At 36.7% G+C, this 21,312-nt stretch overlaps 1 protein-coding gene across 11 annotated transcripts in view; it reads left to right on the plus strand.

Moving 5' to 3' along the window:
• Positions 1–21,312, plus strand: part of LOC117492594 (nuclear GTPase SLIP-GC-like) — a 37,310-nt gene that overhangs the window by 11,734 nt on the left and 4,264 nt on the right. For 2 of the 11 annotated variants that reach the window (XM_034142934.1, XM_034142936.1), the window contains exons 4-22: positions 159–206; positions 333–371; positions 579–612; positions 736–828; positions 2,517–2,607; positions 2,843–3,059; positions 3,177–3,392; positions 3,852–4,058; positions 4,143–4,318; positions 5,229–5,322; positions 5,409–5,496; positions 5,629–5,750; positions 6,574–6,753; positions 6,838–6,989; positions 7,108–7,228; positions 7,552–7,660; positions 7,754–7,887; positions 8,030–8,111; positions 8,227–8,305. In XM_034142934.1, coding sequence (XP_033998825.1) covers positions 159–206; positions 333–371; positions 579–612; positions 736–828; positions 2,517–2,607; positions 2,843–3,059; positions 3,177–3,392; positions 3,852–4,058; positions 4,143–4,318; positions 5,229–5,322; positions 5,409–5,496; positions 5,629–5,750; positions 6,574–6,753; positions 6,838–6,989; positions 7,108–7,228; positions 7,552–7,660; positions 7,754–7,887; positions 8,030–8,111; positions 8,227–8,305 — 2,282 coding nt within the window. Of the gene's footprint in view, positions 1–158; positions 207–332; positions 372–578; positions 613–735; positions 829–2,516; positions 2,608–2,842; positions 3,060–3,176; positions 3,393–3,851; positions 4,059–4,142; positions 4,319–5,228; positions 5,323–5,408; positions 5,497–5,628; positions 5,751–6,573; positions 6,754–6,837; positions 6,990–7,107; positions 7,229–7,551; positions 7,661–7,753; positions 7,888–8,029; positions 8,112–8,226; positions 8,306–8,395; positions 8,448–8,557; positions 9,654–11,522; positions 11,622–13,775; positions 13,864–14,304; positions 14,418–14,571; positions 14,620–15,070; positions 15,105–15,250; positions 15,338–15,587; positions 15,679–15,913; positions 16,131–16,249; positions 16,466–17,022; positions 17,215–17,298; positions 17,475–17,892; positions 17,987–18,071; positions 18,160–18,297; positions 18,420–19,310; positions 19,491–19,577; positions 19,730–19,867; positions 19,992–20,957; positions 21,067–21,141; positions 21,294–21,312 lie in introns of those variants that run through there. The other 9 variants (XM_034142938.1, XM_034142940.1, XM_034142941.1 and 6 more) reach the window with 9 other exon arrangements.

The following is a 21,312-nucleotide window of genomic DNA, read 5'->3' on the forward strand; positions in this document are numbered from 1 at the left end:
CACAAATACTCTGATGGTCTCATTGGTCTCACTTTATGTGGATACACTCTGTTAAAAGCTTTAATGACGCCTAAAGACAAAGGATTCAAATATATCATTGACATAGCCTTTACGAAACATTTCATTACTTAATTGAGAGTATTTTCTTTTCTAACTAGGAGGAACAAAACACAACAGATCCGGAAACATCTGAATCTTCTGTTCAAGTTAGTTGAATGCAGTTTAATTAACTTATGTATCAACTTAGACATTTATTTGAATCATACATATTATATTGTCAATGTCTGTTCAACCTTTTACATGGCCATTAAAAGTATCACTTTTATTTGCAGTGTAAATGGGAGTTTGATGAGGAAGCTGTTTTTGCTCAGGTAATAATTACTTTAATAAATTGACCATGCTTGTAATCATGGAACTTGACTCAATCCTTCATGCATCGATATTTTAAGATACGTTTAATTTGTTAATAGAGCTGTTCATTCAGTAAAAAGTTGATAGCCAATTTCAAGATTCAATTTCGCATAGAGTTTTGAATGGGAAATGCAATGCTTCATTCAAATGTTCATGTTCATCCTCAGGTTTGTCCGTCGACCAACAAAGCAAATGATAAAGGTGAGATACGCAGTTTTATTGATATTTTTTAAACAATAATGAACCTGCTTTATCTAAACAATGTTGAGACACATTTTATATTTTTTCAAATAAAAATGTTATTTACAAAAAATAAAAAACCAGGAAAGAGGAGGTTGGATCTTCAGGGTGAGTCCAGCCAAGGGCAATCACCAGCCAGAAAACGACCACGTGAGGATATACATGGAACATACACGGGTATTTATATTACTTTCCAAAATATTAGAAACTAGGGTTAATACGTATAATGTGTTTAATGTGTTTAATGTTCAGCAAATGAACTTGCATATATGTAGCAACGCATCTTATTAAGTTATAATGGCCTTAAACTGGAAGATACTTGCCATAGTATATAGATGATGAAGATGATACTTTCAGGTATTCTTAATTGCTTCATTGGGAATATCACTCGTCACCGGCTTGAGCTTCAATATCAGGATACATGTAATTAGGCCTGCACGATATATCGTGTCGTGACGATAATCGCGATATGCGCATGCACGATAGTCACATCAAATTATTTTGCTGCTTGCTACAAAAGGAAAACTTGCGCGGCTCTCATGTCAGGGGTACTTGAGTGAGTGACATGCAGGCTCTGCATGCACAGCAAACCACCAATCACAATCAAATCTTCAAAGCAAACGGACCCGGTGATTAAAGGTAAAAACACTGAATAAAGTAGTTTCATGTGTTTCTCCAAGGCAGTTCGGCGCTGCTAACCGAGCTAGCTCAGCTTGTTGCTCTGATAACTTAAGATCCAGACGTCCGTGAATAAAATCCTTCATCTGGTTAAATATAGTTAAAAACATACCAATTATATAGCATTAAAGTTCAAGAAAGGATGGTTTGCGGACAAAAAAAACGGTCTTTTCTTCAATTCCTGTATTTTTTTCATATTGCAATATATAGCGCAGGGGGAACAAATATTGCAATGTCAGTTTTTTCCAATATCGTGCAGCCCAACATGTATTTATTATCCTTGCAAGAATGGAAGTAGTCATCACATAAGCATATGGTACAACTAGTTCCTCGAACAGTATCACAGTCACAAGATACATAGATACCGGTTCAAAGCATTATTCTATGCTTAGTTCAGATTAGCTAAGGCCCACGTAAGCAATACACATGGCAGTCATATGCCTATCTCCCTAGGGGCTGAATCATCATGTTAATTGTAGGAACATAGCTATCGTATGTTCAACACAGTGTCTCATGAGCTTCATGTAATCATACATCCGGTTACGTACACAGTTACAGTTGGGCCTTTATTATCATGTGCTACTCTGATATTGAAAGAGTACATTCAGTATTTTCCCAACAGAATACATCTTGATGGATATACTGGTTAATGGTTCCTGCTGAATTAGGGCTGTGCAATTAATCGTATTTTAATCGCAATTACGATTTTGGCCTGCCACAATTACGAAAACAACATAATCGAAAAAAACAATTATTTTGCTTTGCTTGGTTGTGACAGTGCACTACAACATATTTGATCTAATTAATTTTGGTCTCATTTATTTGTATTTATCATATTTATATATGTTTAGTAGCTTGGGGAAGTGCGCTCCAAAATATTTGTTGGTCTTGTTTATTGGTATTTATTATTTTGATATTATTTATTTAAATGTATCATTTATTTTATTTATTTTTGTATTGGTTTTTCAGTTGAATTATACGTTCAGGGTAATCAACAGTTAAAAAGATACTGTTCAAATTATTATTTGTATTTGTTTTAAAGTTCAATAAATAGATTTTTTCAAAGTCAATGAACAATCGTATTTAATAATCGTGATATCAATTATTGACCCAAATAATCGTGATTACGATTTTTGCCATAATCGCACAGCCCTATGCTGAATAGTTCTTTACTTTTACTCTTACAGAAGAAGTCATTCTGTCTGATGTGAAAGACATCATGAGATGTGTCCATCAGAAACTACCTAACCAAGATGACAAGCTCAACAAGTTCCTGAAGTAAGTATTGGTGTTTTCGAGCAGAAACCATAGTAAATCTGTCGAAATTATACACCACTGGTGAGGACACTGTTGTGATTTGTGAAAGTCCACATTTTTTAAACTCAGAAAATGAGTCTGAAGTAGGCTGTTCGTACATGCAGAAGGATTTCTTCTTGATTTTGACACACTCTTTTAGTGTTTGTTGCATTTGTTAATTTGATCAAAAACCCATATTCTAACTCTTGCACAACAGAAATAACATCAACAATTTGGAGACAGACAAGAGGGAGGTGGTCGGCGTCTTTGGTAAAACGGGCGCTGGAAAGAGCTCTCTGATAAATGCCGTCATTGGAGTGAAGAATCTCTTGCCCTCTGGAAGAATCATTGCATGTACCTCAGTGATGATTAAAGTGGAGGCTAACATGCGTAACTCAAAGTACGAGGCAGAAATTGAGTTCATAAAAAAAGAGGTAAAATAAGCTAAATATGTTTGTTAACTTAGAGATATTTCAACTTTTATGATGATGCTGCAAATAAATATATATGCTGACTAAACAACATGCCATAATACAAAAAAAAAAATTTAGGAGTGGAAAGAGGAGTTGTGGACCTTGTTTAATTTCCTTGGTGATAACGAAGATCAGGAAAAAGACAAAGATGATCAAGACAGTGTTGAAAAGCTGTCAGTGCTGTATGGAGAAGAATGGAGAAACAAATCTCCTGAAAACCTCATGGATAAAAAATACTTCAGAGAAATTCCTGAATTTCTCCATTCCAAGAGTAAGATTTTGACAAGTGATACAGTAAGTAGGACTAATACTTGTATAATTTCATAAAACAAACTCTTGGTTGGTGTAGTTTCACGACAGAACACACAATGCGAACGTAAATTCGATATGTACATGTTCTGTAAACCTACTTTATGCATCAAAGGAAAAGAAATGTCTACCAGTAACTAACTTGTTTGCAAGAACCTCCTAGATATTTTAAGGCACTATCAGCTTTACATTTTAAATCATGTTAAAAATGTTCAACCTAATTGTTCCCCATTACTAAAATATAAACTTAAGGTTTGCTACTTTTTGCTTTAATTCAGATGTTGATGTTTTCAGTGATAGGGTTTCAAATTGACTCTTTAAAAAAAGGTTATGCTGTAATAATTATTATTAACACAATCTTTTAAATCTTTTAACTAAAAGTTTAAGTTTGTTCATGTAAAATAAATGACCTTGCATTGCCTCTTGTTTTATTATTTATTTTAGGCTAAAGAATTATCTGCAAAATGTGTCAAATACACACGAAGTGAGTCAAAAGAGGAAGATGATAAAGACGTGAAGAGGTGGTATTGGCCACTGGTGAAGTGTGTGACTGTCAGGGTGCCGAACAATCGTCTTCTCCAGCACGTCACACTTGTGGATCTTCCTGGAAACGGGGACCGTAACAAGAGCAGAGACAGGATGTGGAAAGAGGTGATTTATCCACATGCAATGCTGATTATTGTGGAAGGTTACACTGACAATGTAACCATTATTATTTGCTGTATTCCCCTCCAGGTTGTTGGAAGTTGTTCTACTGTGTGGATTGTGACTGAGATAAATCGAGCAGCTTCTGAAACAGAACCGTGGGAGATCCTGAAAGAATCCTGCAGCCTCATGGGAAATGGTGGCGAGTGTCGGCAAATTCATTTTATCTGCACCAAGTCTGATCATTTTGAAGATTCAGATGATCAGTAAGTTTAAAGGGGACCTATCATGCAAAATGCACTTTTGTACGTCTTTTATACATGAATATGTGTCCCCGTGTGTCAGGGAACTCACCAAGTTTCAGAAAACACAACCCTCTCTCTTTTCCTCCATACCCAAATCTCTAAAAACGGGGCTGCAACGGAGCTAATTATTATTAGAATTTTTTCTGATGTCAGAAAAGGGGTGCTCCGCCTATATGGGCAACTCTCCACCTATCAGGGGAATGAGAGACCCCCCGAAAGCACTGGAGACACTGTAGTACATATGCCAGGCCTGTAAGTGGTGCTGTAGTCTGCCACAAAATCAGAATCAGCCCTTGCAAAAACAGGGCTGGAAAAGAGCAAATAGAGCGAAATGAAGCATGGCTAAAATGCATGATCTGTTTGGTATTTTGAATAAAAAACTTCACAGACATGTTTTATATAGGTATGGCCCTACAATATATGTTTCAAATATAGCATGATAGGTCCACTTTAAGATGCCAAAAGTACACAGTTAAATGTACCATTCAATTTAGACACTGACGCTTGAGACGGAGATGGCCAAGAGGATAAACCATGGAAACTTTGATTACGTTTACAGGCACATTAGTATCCTGGTTTTGATCGTATTCAGGGATATAATGTTCACTTGAAACATGATAAACCAGCTTATTCATGATCATAACAGTATCCATGTTTCTAAAATGTCTGCATGTGTGTCTTGATTCCTCAACATCTCAGCCATTTATTTCTGTCCTAATGTTGTTGCTTCACAAACACTTTGTGATGCTGGATTAAGCTCCTCCATGTGATCACTGGTTATTGAAAGCAAGATCGAGATGCGTAGTGATATGATATCCTGGAATGTATATGCAGTTTATGTAATTCTCTAAATACAAATCTTTTCATATAGGTCAGCAGCTGGTGTTCGTGCTCAGATACTGAAACAAAACAAGCAAGCCAAGAAACAAGTGAAGGCAGAATTCAGCAAACTAAAAGAGGTTAAGGTGAGTTATATTGAATGAAAACCAAACACTAATATTGTCCAAAACTGCAAACCTGCTTTTACATCGAAACTTCTTTATTTCTTTAGAACCAATTCGGTGAGGACTGTTTCAAGGTTTTCACAGTGAGCTCCAAAGAGTTCTTGAAAAAGAAACGTCTGGATCCAGATGAAACAGGTGATTCAAGTCTCCATAAGTGAGCCCGGATGACAAAATGGTTTTATCTCCTCCAAAAAATATGCAGAGATACTAATTGAGTATAACATGTAAATTCAAGAATATAATGTAAGTATATTACATTTTTTACAGAAATTCCCACACTGCAGGAATTCCTGCAAGATCTCAATGAATGGCACTCTGAGACATTAAACTATGTGTCTGGAGCTCGCGGGATTCTCTCTCTGATTCAGGGAGCCAGCAGCAGAGAAGGGGTAAGATCAAGTAACAACATCTTCCATTGTCTTTATTATTGACAGCAAATAATAACATTCATAGAAAATAAGTAAGCTGCATACACTAAAATGTTGTGTAACAACGGAACTCAGCCTGAGCACACACACACACTCACAGCCGAAGTAAAAACAATAAGTGTGGCTTGATATTGAGTAAGACAAAGGTTGATAAACGCTGAGAGAATGGGTCTGCGGAGAGCATTTTTCCGCGATCCCAACTCGTCTATTACCAACGTTCAGGGAGCTCTATGCAAGTCAATTGGACTCCCTGATAGTTGAACATTGACGCTAAAGGGCCCCCACTGCGTTTGATAGTGACGCCAAGGGATCCTGACATAACGTCACTATAGTACGGGTTAGGAGTGAGAATGTGTTGGTTTTGAGGAGCTGTTACGTCACTATACTCAGGAAGAAAAAAAATAAGAAAAAAATCTCCAACGAGGTGTTTTGGGGCAGCATAGACAGGTATTTTCTGTGTTAGAGTTTTACTCGCAACAGGGTGTGCTTTGAGGGTTTGTGACTTTGCAGACCGTTTGCATAAAAAGCTACATAACACACAAGGAGACGGGTAAGACCAGAAAAGCATGTCATGGGACCTGTAAGTCAAAGACAGACTGCTTACATGTAATGTAACCTGTGGAGCCAACAAGGTATTGGATTTGCTGAGTTAGTGTTGCTTCAGAGAGGATACATTGCTACACTTTTTAAAGGGTTTTGTACTTGTTGTTGTAAGGGCTTGAAAAAAAAGTCCCATATTGAATTATGTTTGTATTGCTTTAAATAATGAATGTGTTGTGTATGGTTTCAGGCTAACATAAAGACGGCTGTGTCCATAGAACTTGAAGAAAAGCTGAGTCTTGAACTTGATAAAGTCAGGGAACCCATGAAAGAGACCCTTATGGCTTTTGAAAAATGCCTCAGTGAGGGGGTTGACAAATCAAAAAGTTCATGTGAAAAAGTCTTAAAGTCGGTCCTTTATCCGGTAAGTATTTAAGTTATAATTAAATCAAGACAAATGCTTGCTCTTAATATGAATATGTCTCTTACAAAATGTGTTTTGTTTCAGACAAAGAAAGGTGGATTTCACAAGATATTGAAGTGTGTAGTTGAGAATGGTGGCATTCATAAAACAAAAAAAGGGAAATCAATAAACATCAATACGAAGTTAACTTCATGTTTGACTGACAGCATTGACGAGGAATTTAAGAAGACCTTCCCGTAAGAAATGACATAATAAATACATAAAACGCTGTATTGGATAAATTGTGATGTACAGTACATTATTGAAATACAAACTTGTTAGATTCAAGCATTTCCTCTTGTTAATATGTTTTAGAAATGAAAGAAACAGTGGACCATTCAACCGGGTCATCAATACGTTTTCACTTGGCACAGAGAAGCTGATGAATAAGGAGTGCGAAAATGTCAAACTGCAGCTGACATTTCTCAAGACAGAGGTAAAATTAGTCAATTTTCAAATATGTTTGTCCAGACCAGAGAGACTGTAGTGGAAGGGTGAGCAATATAATACATTTTGATCAGTCAACATATTCATATACATTGTACTGGAATAACTCGATGTGAACTGGAAATGGCTTTGAAAAATGTACTGCAGCTGTAAAGTGGACCCTGCCCCAAGTGGTGAACACGTGCTATCAGTTTGAATAATGTACTGATTTTCCAGGTAAAATCTAGAAAAAATAATAAAGGGAAAGATGAGCCTTGTTTGTAACATATGCATTTTAAAATATGTTGATATCTGCTTCACATTCTCTCTAAGGAAGAAAAAATGAAAACAAAACTCAACAAACTCATCCGTGAGCGAAAGAAAACTATCTACAGCAGCCTGACAACAACAATCGAGGAGACCATGAAAGAATGCTATGACGGTAAGTCAGAAGATCATTACAGACATAGAAATACACTTCTACACATTTTTATGTTGCAACATTTTTATGTCAACATGTTTCTGTTTCATGTAGGAGCAAAAGAAATTAGAGGAGAAGGCTCGCTGGAAAAGATGAGGGAAACTATTGCAAAGCACGTTCATGTTTCAAAGAACGTCATGTTTGCTCAGGCTAAAGACGCCATGATGAAACAGCTGAGAGACTTGATGGTTTGTCACATTTTATATTTCGTCTTACAGAAATAATTCTTCACTGAAACATGTTGGGAAATTAAACTAGGAACACTGCAACACAAACATACATGTCCAAAAATGTCAGTGTTAAGTGATAAATATTTCAATGCTGATTTAGTTGGAGATCCTGGAGAAACTGGAGAGCACGATGCAAGAATCAATCGAGCTGTCACTCAAAACAGATGGTGACTCCATCCCAGGTAAAGGAAACAAAACAAAATCACAAAAAAATACTGTACATTTGATTGTAATTAAGAAGTCGATACATTTCCATTAGTGTATTAAATTAATCCACTTGTGTTTTTGTTTTTTTAGATGTAAGTGTGGAGCTTGAGATGGTAAATAAATACTACAATGAACTGACCGAATGCCCAGATGATGATGCAATTCTTTGGTAAAACTCCATTTAAACATAATATAAAATATACATATTGTCTGGATTATGACTTGTTTTCTGAAAATACTAACAGTGTTTTTATTACAGTAGTAGTGATTAACCGGGTCAAGCGGCTACAGTGCGTCCATGATGTGCAAAGGTAGGTGTTATAAACTGATGATCCAAACTGTTGATAAGATGTTAGCAAGTGATTGTTATTAATATTCAATTTCACAACATCGCTCTTTGTCTCTCTGGTTTACATTTCAGGGTTGATCAGTGGAGAGTAACAGCAGACGCCTGTTAACCTACCGAGGATAAAAGACACGAGGCCTCTGGATTGGGTCTCAACAATTGTTTTTAAGTTCTTATCTCTTTTGACTTTGAGTGTTTTTTATTTTGAGCATAAAGCAGTTCCCTAATTCAAGGCATTTAAAAATCCTATTCAAAAAAGCAGTTTGATGATAACCTTATGTTGTACAGTCTATCAAGTAATATCTCCATGTCAATAGCGACCCGCAAATCGACCCAACTCCTGCTTTCGTGTGCATCAGCATTTTAGTTGTCTGCCAGAAGCAGTGGCGGATATTGATATGGGCGACATGGCGGTTGCCCAGGGCGCCTTTTTGACGGGGGCAGCACAAGCGCAGTGAATTTTTTTTTTAAATATAGTGTATTGTTGTTGGTGTTGTGGGTCGAAGGGCGCGCGGCCACGCTTATCACAGCAGGCATCTGGGAGGGAAGGTCTCATACTCAAAGAAGGGCGGGGGTGATTTCAGGTCACCTCAATATGGGGGAGAGAGGGGGGGGCGGCAGGTAAACTATCTCTATCAAATAAACACTTTTGATGTTTATAAAGTAGTACTGCAATTAGTAAAATGAATGCGATGGGAGGTGCACCGCCCAGGGCACCAAATCAGCTAGATCCGCCACTGGCCAGAAGCATTCATAAATACTTTTTAATCCAGTTTTCAGTACACTTTTACTATACACTTTAAATCTTGGTATTTTTTAACCAACAGGCTTTTACCTTAGCTCAGGCAACTGGAGTTCTTGGCAGATTTATGTCCGATTCTAGTTTAGGCTGAAATTTCAATGAATTAATTAAATCCTCAACATTGATCACAGCACTACTGTAGGGTGATTTGGACTAGGCTTCTTAAAGAATGATTTTGATCTGTTTTCTCTTATTTGAAAGCACAAAACTCACTGCAAATTAATGGTGTTTGGTGTTTTTCATTCATATATGAGAAATAGAGAGATCTGATGGCTTCTCTGGTTTCTTGTTACTTACTTTTTTTTCTTTCTATTTTAATGCATACATGTATTTGATGTGGTATACACTCCAATAAACCAATAAAAATCACTTGTATTGTTCATGTTCTTGTTGAAGGATCTATCTGCTCTAGGTTTTTGATAACATCATTTTCTATTGTTAGATAATCAAATGATTTTCCAAACTTGTTATTGACTATTTTTAAACTAGAGTGAAATGATGTGAAAAGTGTGCTCTTCCTGCCAAACAGCTTCAGTACTAGGGTGCAGTTATTTTAATTAATGGACCATAATAATAGGTATGCTTTTCAATGTCACCAACAGGCTACCTACTGATTGGTCCCAAAGTTTATCACCATTTCTATTAGTTATTTTTGTTTATTTCTATTTTCTGAAGCAAAGCATCCGTTAAAACTTTGTTGTTAGTGAAAGCTAAATCTTCAACAAAACATCCCTTAACTGGCCTCTCTATCAAGTGGCTATTCCTGACAATTAGTGTTGTCAGCAGTTAGATGTTCTCCTGACTAACATCAATCTGCCTTGGTGTTCTTCTTAATTCGTTTTCTCCTCTTCCCCTGCCAAGTGCTGTACCAGAAGCAAAAGCACAGGAAGCTGCAGTTATAGTAACTTTTCAGATTGTCGGGAAGCCTTTTTGTCAATATTGTGTATCTACAACCCAAACATGTATGGTCTATATGTTATTTATAGTGTTGATATTCTTTGAAATTTCAATAATTTGAAAATACATTTATTTTCAAATTATGTTCAAAAAAACTCAAAATTAATTAATACATCCTCACCATAACATTTTGTGTTGTTCAGGCCATCTGGCAAGTGTGTTGTGTTCAAAATTAGATAAATGTGTGATTTTTGCAATATTTAAATATTCCGCTTCTGTTATCACCTTAAAAATGGCATATTTAAAAGCAATATAGTAAGAGTGAGACGCCCATTTTGTTTGCCTTTTTTCTTTTGTTTCAGATGTAGCTGCTCAGGTTAGAGACTTGTCATTTAGCTTACTTCTATTTTCTTTTAGGACAAATTTTGTTTAGCCAACTTCTGTTTATTGATGTTGGGCATCACTGATCTCCAAAGTTTAAATAAACTGCTGAAGCGGAGTTTTACTTGTCTTGCTGACCTTTGGGAGTTAACTACTATCTCATGGAGGCTGTCGGGTTGGGTTTGGAATTAGGCAACAGCTGGAGCCTATTCTGACTCCACTCTCTTTCAGGAGGAGTCAAATACCGACTACAGCACAAGCCAGATGATAACCCAATCAATCATGATAAAACTGTTAAATGATTTCGTAATCCATCTTCAGGAATACAATACACTTTAATAGATACAAATGGTGCAAATATGCAATGTGTAAAGTGCATTGTGCAAATATTGCAAATTAAGTGAAAATATGACTACTCAAGTGCAAAGTGCCATTATGTTGTTTGTTTAAAGAGCAGGTAATACAAAAGCTGAACCACCCAATATTTACAAGGCTAAAGCCAACGGCCAATCATAAAGAGGTGGCCTTTGTTACAATCCTTTTTATTTCACTTTATACAACTCCACTACATTGCAGGTGGATTATTGTAATACCAACTGCAGTAGACATATCATACACTCATGTGATGCACATTAACAAACCAGTGGATCCCAGCCTTTTTGGATTAGAGACCCCATGTCATGTTTCAGATTTATGTGACTTGTTTGTTCAACTAAAGTGACAATCATATTCGGAATTTCTTAAGTATCCCTTAAGAGGAAAGAATTATACAAACACTTGACATGAAAATACCTACATGATTAGAGAAAGGACCACTTTAACAGGAATAGGATAATGGCAAGGGTTTTTACATTTCAGACCCAAATGCATACATACATACATACATACATACGACATGATTAATTTAGTGTGGGAGGAGTAACGTTTCGCGCCTCATAGAGAGGAAACAAGAGACTGTAAGTTTCGTTTTCCTGGTTGTGTTGGGCGGTTGTTGAGATAATGAGCGGGAGACTCCGTTAACCTGATTTTGGCTGCATATCTACAGGCTGTACGCTACGGGTAAGCTTTGGAACGATTCATCGTCTTTTGTATGTCATGTTCTATATGAAATGTATTGTATTATGATGTATTTTAATGTGTTAGGGCTTCTTGTGTGGTTGCTACCTTGGTCTTGGGCTCTTGAAAAAACACATTGATCTCAACGGGACATCCTGGTATAATAAAGCTACAAATGAAATAAAGAAAGATGTTCGAGTGACTCTTATTGCCCGTTCGAATATGGAGCTATTTCAGGGTCATACGTTTTGATCATTCAAAAAAATACAATTTATTTGAAAGTTTTTTCTGTTTCAAATCTTGTTTTTTCAGGTTTCACATTTGCTTTTCACCTTCAGATCGTTTTTCACTTTCAGATCTATTTTTTTCGCTTTCAAACTTTTGGCCCTGATGTTGCTTGGCATCCTGAGTGGCAGGCCTCCCTCTGTCATGTTGCCTTCATGGATGTTAGGTAGCGCGAGAAATATAACTCAACACTTTCTAGACACAATACTCCCGTGATTGGTGGTAAACAAAACTGATACCAGCGTCAAAGTTCCGTTAAGCGAGCTGTTGAGCATCGTAGTTGGCAACAATCAAGGTATAAGAGCAATAAACTGTGCTAGAATGTGAAATTAAGTATCCGCAATTAAGCGTTGTCCTTCCCCACTTCCACGTAGCTCCATGAACGCAGCATAGTATTGGCTTGGTTTTTGCGATCAGAATCAGAATACATTTATTAGTTCCCCAGGGCATACATTTACATTGTTACAGCAGACAAGAGCCAAAGACAGCTTAATGTTACCTAAAGCATGCATAAAAAAAGTAAAGATTAAAAAAAGAAATTATATATATTTTTAAAGTTACACCTTTTACATAATACACACCCTGTAACAGTTCTGCGGATTTAGCAGCCAGGTATATATTGCACAGTTTTTAACGGCATATATTGCACATAATTGCAAATATTGCACATAGTTGGTATTTATCAACAAGAGGTGTTATGTTATAGTCTGTGTTGTTTTGTGCGGGGAGGGGCTGTGCTGGTTGTGTCTGACCGCTGCAGGAAGGAAGGACCTGCGGTATCTCTCCGTGAGACAGCGGGGGACGTGCGTCAGGTCCACCAAAACAACCTCCTGGCTCGTTGCGGATACGTAATTTCACATTCTAGCACAGTTTATTGCGCTTATACCTTGATTGTTGCCAACTACGATGCTCAACAGCTCTCTTAACGGAACTTTGACGCTGGTATCAGTTTTGTTTACCACCAATCACGGGAGTATTGTGTATAGAAAGTATTGAGTTATATTTCTCGCGCTACCTAACATCCATGAAGGCAACATGACAGAGGGAGGCCTGTCACTCAGGATGCCAAACTACTCTTTGCTAAGCCCCGCCCCCCAAGCAACATCTGGGCCAAAAGTTTGAAAGCGGAAAAAAAAGATCTGAAAGCGGAAAAAAAAGATCTGAAAGTGAAAAACGATCTGAAGGTGAAAAGCAATGTGAAACCTGAAAAAACAAGATTTGAAACTGAAAAAATAATTTTTTGGAATCTGAAAACGAAAAATCTGCAACTGAAAAAAAGAAGGATTCAAATATCAAAATATGTATAAAAGTGAAATCTGAAAATAAATATTTTATTCAAAAAAACTGAATCAAAATAATATTCAACCTGAACAATGATTTCAAATACTTATTTTTATTTGGAATACATCATTGTATTTTTCAAAGTTCAGGATAAAAACTTGAACTTTCAAATAAATTGTATATTTTTGAATGATCAAAACTTATGACCCTGAAATAGCTCCATATTCGAACATCTAAAGGACGATGCTGTGAAAAACAAAACAACAAACTAAATCGATTTGAATGCGTGCCTTATCGTTGTAAAGCAGTATGTTGATACGTCTCGATATACAGTACAGTATGGTCTCGAGTCATCGGGCGTGATGGGTGTTGCATAACTTTATATTATACATTCTGGTTTAGCGGATCTTGTGCTAAAACATTTATTTTTGCTTATCTTGTGTTCTGACATATTTCCTACATGCTTCATATTAACACTTTCATTAGGCAGCCATTATCACTTTAATAATAACCCTTTATTTTTCTATTAACATCAAAACTCTCACAAGTAGTTATTTTGTTGATTAAAACAATTATTTGTTTACTTTCCAGTTGCTATTCTTAATCATGGATGAATCTGATTATGTTCCCAACATATTAACTGAATGGAATCTCAGCGAATGGAAACAAACATTTAAAGGTAAAGTATTCCCTTGCTTTTTGTTGGGCAAAAATATTATTCAAAGTCGATATGACCTTCCAATACTGAAATATCTAAGCATCTACTTGAAGACACATAAACTGCCTCAACATCGTTACTCAGTAACTTTCTGACATATCCCTGACATACTTAAACAATCTTAAAGACTTGTACATTTTCAAACAGAAAGGAAACTATTAAATATTAACTTCAGAGTAACTTATTTTCTGTAGCATCTTTTCAGCAGCACTTAAATCAAGACTGAAAATAACAAATAACAAAATATTACCAATATGAATTCAGTTCAGACAACCTTATGAGGCTGTAATGCTCTTTAAAACATACTTTCAACAGCTGAACTCACATTTCACTCCATGCAAAATACACATCTACAGATATTTGCAATTGGTTGCCATTTCTTAATTTAATTTTTTTTTATAGATCAGGGCGTTGACAAGGAAAGTCTTTACTGTCTGGAAGATCAAGAAATTCTTGCTTTGATCCCATTAGCGGGACCACGGTCAAAATTCAAAAAGAGACTCAGTTTGTTAAAGGTAATGTCTGCATTTTTATTATTTGGTCTCATTAATCTAAAGAAATGCACGACATCTACATACAAAGGAGTATAATATATCTTGTTGACTTTACTATAATTTTATCAAAGTTCTTTACTATTATGGATTTGAGACTATTTTCTTTTCTAACTAGGAGGAACAAAACACAACAAATCCGGAAACATCTGAATCTTCTGTTGAAGTTAGTTGAATGCAGTTTAATTCACTTTTAATATTGTCATTGTCTGTTCAACATTTTAAATGGCCACCAAGAGTATTTATTTTATTCACAATGTAAATGGGAGGATGCTGTTTCTGCTCAGGTAATGATAACTTTAAATTGACCATGCTTGTTATCATTGAACTTGACTCAATCCTTCATGCATTGATATTTGAAGCGTCCTGAGACAAAGTCACCTTTAACTGAAGAACTGTGAACTGTTTAATTTGTTCATAGTGTTGTTCATTCAGTTAAAAAAATGCTGAATGTGATCACTTGATAGCCATGTTTCAAGTATATATTATTTTGCATAAAGTTTGAATGGGAAATTAAATGCAAATATAGGTGTGTGTGAATTGTGACGATGTGTGTTCCAGCCTGTAACTCCCTGTGAGAGGACAAAGAGTCAAATGTTCATGTTCCTCATCCTCAGGTTTGTCCGTCCACCAGCAAAACAAATGATAAAGGTGAGATACAAAGTTTCTTAAGGATTATATGCAGTTTTATTGATATTTTATAAACAATAATAAACCTGCTTTATCGAAACAATATTGAAAAAATGTTTTAATAAAAAAATATATATATATGTTATTACAACAACAAAAAAATCAAGGAAAGGGGAAGTCGGATCTCCAGGATGAGTCCAGCCAATCACCAGCCAGAAAACGACCACGTGAGGATAAACAAGTTACAAAAAGAGGTATTTATATTACTTTCCAAAGTAATAGAAATTAGGGTTAATAGGTATATGTGTTTAATGTTTTATTGTTCAGCAAATGAACTTACATATATGTAGCAACACAAGTCTTATTAAGCTATAATGGCCTTAAACTGGAAGATACCTGCCATAGTATATAAATGATGAAAATTATACTTCATTGGGAATACATCTTAATGGATATACTGGTTAATGGTTCCTGCTGAATAGTTATTTACTTTTACTCTTACAGAAGAAGTCATTCTGTCTAAGGTGAAAAACATCATGAGTCGTGTCCTTGATAAACTACCTGACCAAGACGACAAGTTCAACAAGTTCCTGAAGTAAGTATTAGAGACCATAGTAAACCTGTCGAAATTATACAGCACTGAGGACACTGTTGTGTTTTGTGAAAGTCTACATTTTTTAAAGTCCAAAAATCTATCGGATGATAGTATTATGCTTAAATAGTATGTTCGTACATGCAGATGGATTTGTTCTTGATTTTGACAGAAACTTTTAGTGTTTTTAAACGTTTTAATTTGATCAATAACCCATATTCTAACTCTTGCACAACAGAAAGAACATCAAGGATTTGGAGACAGACAAGAGGGAGGTGGTCGGCGTCTTTGGTAGAACGGGGGCTGGAAAGAGCTCTCTGATAAATGCCGTCATTGAAGAGCAGGATCTCTTGCCCTCTGGAAGCCTCATTGCTTGTACCTCAGTGATGATTAAAGTGGAGGCTAACATGCAGAACCCAAAGTATGAGGCAGAAATCGAGTTCATTACAAAAGAGGTAAAATAAGCTAAATATGTTTGTTAACTTTGAGCTATTTCAACTTTTATGATGAAGCTGCAAATAAATAAATATGCTGACTACACAACATGCCATATAATAAAACATGTTTTTTTTAGAAGTGGAAAGAGGAGTTGTGGACCTTGTTTAATTTCGTTGGTGATAACGAAGATGGGGAAAAAGACGAAGATGATCAAGACAGTGTTGAAAAGCTGTCAGTGCTGTATGGAGAAGAATGGAAAAACAACTCTCCTGAAAACCTCATGGAAAAAAAGTTCTTCAAAGAAATTCCTGAATTTCTCAATTCCATGAGTAAGATTTTAACAAGTGCTACAGTAAGTAAGACTAAAACTAAAACATACATCATTTCATAAAACACATTCTTGACTGTCTGACAGAGCGAAAGGTTAGGTATGTTGCCATATTGAGATTTGCATTTACCACCTAGACATTAAAGGTTGGTGTAGTTTCCCGATAGAACACCAAATGAAAAATGTAATTCGGTATGTACTCAAAAAATGTGGCTTGATCTATCTGGGCTCTAATTACAATAACTATAAAACCATATCTACTTTATGCATCATAGGAAAGGAAATGTCTACCAGTAACTAACTTGCTTAAAAGAACCTCATAGATATTTTAAGGCACTACCAGCTTTAAATTTAAAATCATGTTAAAAACGTAAAAACCAAATTGTTCCCCATTGCTAAAATATAAATGTAAGTTTTGCTACATTTTAATTTAATATAGATTTTGTTGTTTCAGTGATAGGGTTTCAAATGGACTTCTAATGCTATGCTGTTAGAATTCTTTAACACACTCTTTTAAAACACTTTAAAGTTAAAGTTTGTTCATGTAAAAGAAATGGCCTGTGTTTTATTATTTATTTTAGGCTAAAGAGCTATCTGCAAAATTGGTCAAATACACACAGAGTGAGTCAAAAGATGAAAAGAGGTTGTATTGGCCACTGGTGAAGTGTGTGACTGTCAGGGTGCCGAAGAATCGTCTTCTCCAGCATGTCACACTTGTGGATCTTCCTGGAAACGGGGACTGTAACAAGAGCAGAGACAGGATGTGGAAAAAGGTGATTTATCCACATGCAATGCTGATTATTGTGGAAGGTTACACTGACAATGTAACCATTATTATTTGCTGTATTCCCCTCCAGGTTGTTGGAAGTTGTTCTACTGTGTGGATTGTGGCTGAGTTAAATCGAGTAGCTTCAGAAAAAGAATTCTGGGAGATCCTGGAAGAATCCTGCAGCCTCATGGGAAATGGTGGCGAGTGTCAGCAGATTCATCTTATCTGCACCAAGTCTGATATTATTGGACGATCAGGCAATCAGTAAGTGGTTTCAGATGTCAAAAGTACACAGTTAAATGTGCCATCCAATTTAGACACTGACGCTTGAGACGGAGATGGCCAAGAGGAGAAACCATGGAAACATTGATTACGTTATTATCCTGGTTTTGATCGTATTCATGGATATAATGTTCACTTGAAACATGATAAACCAGGTTATTCATGATCATAACAGTATCCGTGTTTCTAAAATGTCTGCATGTGTGTCTTGATTCCTCAACATCTCAGCCATTTATTTCTGTCCTAATGTTGTTGCTTCACAAACACTTTTTGATGCTGGGTTAAGCTCCTCCATGTGATCACTGGTTATTGAAAGCAAGATCGAGATGCGTAGTGATATGATATCCTGGAATGTATATGCAGTTTATGTAATTCTTCAAATACAAATATTTTCATAAAGGTCAGCAGCTGGTGTTCGTGCTTGGATACTAGAACGAAACGAGCAAGCCAAGACAAAAGTGATGGCAGGCTTCAGCAAACAAATAGAGGTTAAGGTGAGTTATATGGAATTGAAATCTAACACAAATATTGTCAAAACTGCAAACCTGCTTTTATATCGAAACGTGTTTGTTTTTTCAGAAACAATTCCGTGAGGAAGATTTCAAGGTTTTCACAGTGAGCTCCGATGAGTTTTTGGAAAAGATACATTTAGACCCAGATGACACAGGTGATTCAAGTCTCCATAAGTCAGCCAAGGATGACAAAATGGTTTTATCTCCTCCAATAAATATGTAGAGATATTAATTGAGTATAACATGTAAATTCAAGAATGTAATGTACTGTAAGTATAATACATTTTTTACAGAAATTCCCAAACTGCAGAAAATCCTGCAAGATCTCAATAACAGGCACTCTGAGACATTAAACTATGTGTCTGGAGCTCAGGGGATTCTCTCTCTGATTCAGGGAGCCAGCAGCAGAGAAGGGGTAAGATCAAGTAACAACATCTTTCACTGTGTTTAATATTGACAGAAAATAATAACATTCATAGAAAATAAGTAAGCTGCACACACTAAAATGTTGTGTAAAAATTGTAAAGTCAAGACAGACTGCTTACATGTAATGTAACCTGTACAGCCAACAAGGTATTGGATTTGCTAAGTATGTGTTGCTTCAGAGAGGATGCATTGCTACAGTTTTTAAAAGGTTTTGTACTTTTTCTTGTAACGGGCCGTCTCCACGGCAGCGTTAAAAAAATCTTGGAGGTGGGCGTATCTGAGGCTTGGGGATTTTTTTGCGATCAACCAATCACATGAATCTCCCGCCCGCGACATACGAAGCCAAAAAGCCCGAAGTAAACTGGATATAAACTCCCCAAAACAGGCGAAAACATACCACTGTCTCTGCCACCTCCCTCCATGCCTGGCTCCTCCGGTTTATATCCCGGTAGGTCTGGTCATAAAGCACCGGGTGATTGATTCGCTACCGCTAATTTCTCCTCCATTTTTTGGAATATGAGGAAATGATCTGCGGTATGTCTCTCCCAGCATACACGCCGTTTGATTGGCTAGAGCTTGAACTGTCAGATTTGCGTACACGGGATTTGATTGGCTGACGCTTCCTCCTCAGCTTCAAAAGTTGAACATTGTTCAACTTTGGATCTTGAAAATCCTGAGAATCTCCGCTCGCCTGCCCACAATGCATTTCGGCGAAAGCGAAAAAAAGTGACGTCACCCCATTCAAAGTGAATGGGCAGAAGCGTTTCAAGATTTTTTAACGCTGCCGTGGAGACGGCCCGTTAGGGCTTGAAAAAAAAAGTCCCATATTGAATGATGGTTGTATTGCTTTAAATAATGAATGTGTTGTGTATGGTTTCAGGCTGACAATAAGAAAACTGTGTGTAAAAAACTTGAAAAAAACCTGAGTGGTGAAATTAAGTTGAGTGATAAAGTCAGTGAACCCATGGAAGAGACCCTAATGGCTTTTGAAAGATGCCTCAGTGAGGGGGTTGAAAAATCAAAAGGTTCATGTGACAAAGTCTTAAAGTCGGTCCTGAAGGTAAGTATTTAAGTTGTAATTAAATCAAAACGACTGATTTTGCACTAAATATGAATATGTCTCTTACAAAATGCTGTTTTGTTTCAGACAAAGAAAGGTGGAATTCACAGGTCATTGAAGTATGTAGTTCAGAAGGATGGCATCCACAAAACAATAAAAGGCAAATTAATAAACATCAATATGAAGTTAACTTCATGTTTGACCGACAGCATTGACGAGGAATTTAAGAAGACCTTCCCGTAAGAAATGACATAATAAAGACATAAAACTCTGTGTTGGATAAATTGTGTTTTATAATACATTTAAAAACATTATTGAAATACAAACTTGTTAAGGCCTTATAAAGTTAAGCATTTCCTCTTGTTAATATGTTTTAGAAATGAAGGAAACAGTGGACCATTCAACGAGGTCATCAATGCGTTTTCACTTGGCACAGAGGAGATGATGATGAATAAGGACTACAAAAATGTCAAACTGCAGCTGACATTTCTCAAGACAGAGGTAAAAGATCCTATTCATTAGTCCATTATCAAATATGTTTGTAAAACCAGGGAGACTGTAGTGGAAGGGTGAGCAATATTATTAAATATAATACATTTTGATCAGTCAACATATTCATATACATTGTACTGGAATAACTCAGGAACTGGAGATGGCTTTGAAAAATTAACTGCAGCTGTAAAGCGGACCCTTCCGGGCCGTCTCCACGGCAGCGTTAAAAAAATCTTGGAGGTGGGCGTATCTGAGGCTTGGGGATTTTTTTGCGATCAACCAATCACATGAATCTCCCGCCCGCGACATACGAAGCCAAAAAGCCCGAAGTAAACTGGATATAAACTCCCCAAAACAGGCGAAAACATACCACTGTCTCTGCCACCTCCCTCCATGCCTGGCTCCTCCGGTTTATATCCCGGTAGGTCTGGTCATAAAGCACCGGGTGATTGATTCGCTACCGCTAATTTCTCCTCCATTTTTTGGAATATGAGGAAATGATCTGCGGTATGTCTCTCCCAGCATACACGCCGTTTGATTGGCTAGAGCTTGAACTGTCAGATTTGCGTACACGGGATTTGATTGGCTGACGCTTCCTCCTCAGCTTCAAAAGTTGAACATTGTTCAACTTTGGATCTTGAAAATCCTGAGAATCTCCGCTCGCCTGCCCACAATGCATTTCGGCGAAAGCGAAAAAAAGTGACGTCACCCCATTCAAAGTGAATGGGCAGAAGCGTTTCAAGATTTTTTAACGCTGCCGTGGAGACGGCCCGTTCCCCAATTCATGAAGACACACTCAAGATTACAAAATAATATTCTGATATTGGGCAAAGTGCACCCCCAGCTGGTGAACACGTCCTATCAGTTTGAATAAATGGTCAAATCTGGAGAAAACAATAAAGGGAAGGATGAGCATAGTTTGTAACTTATGCATTTTAAAATATGTTGATATCTGCTTCACATTCTCTCTCTCAGGAAGACAAAATGAAAACAAAACTCAACAATCTCATCCTTGAGCGTAAGAAAACGATCTACAGCAGCCTGACAACAACAATCGAGGAGACCATGACACCATGCTATAACAGTAAGACGGAAGATCATTACAGACATAGAAATACACTTCTACACATTTTTATGTTGCAACATTTTTATGTCAAAGTGTTTCTGTTTTATGTAGGAGCAAAAGAATTTAAAGGAAAAGGCTCGCTGGAAAAGATGAGCGATACTATTCAAAATGACGTTGATGGTTCAAAGGACGTGATGTTTGCTCAGGCTAAAGACGCCATGATGAAACAGCTGACAGACTTGAAGGTTTGTCACATTTTATATT

Source organism: Trematomus bernacchii, unplaced genomic scaffold, assembly GCF_902827165.1.
Source record: "Trematomus bernacchii unplaced genomic scaffold, fTreBer1.1, whole genome shotgun sequence".
NCBI classification, from domain to species: Eukaryota; Metazoa; Chordata; class Actinopteri; order Perciformes; family Nototheniidae; genus Trematomus; species Trematomus bernacchii.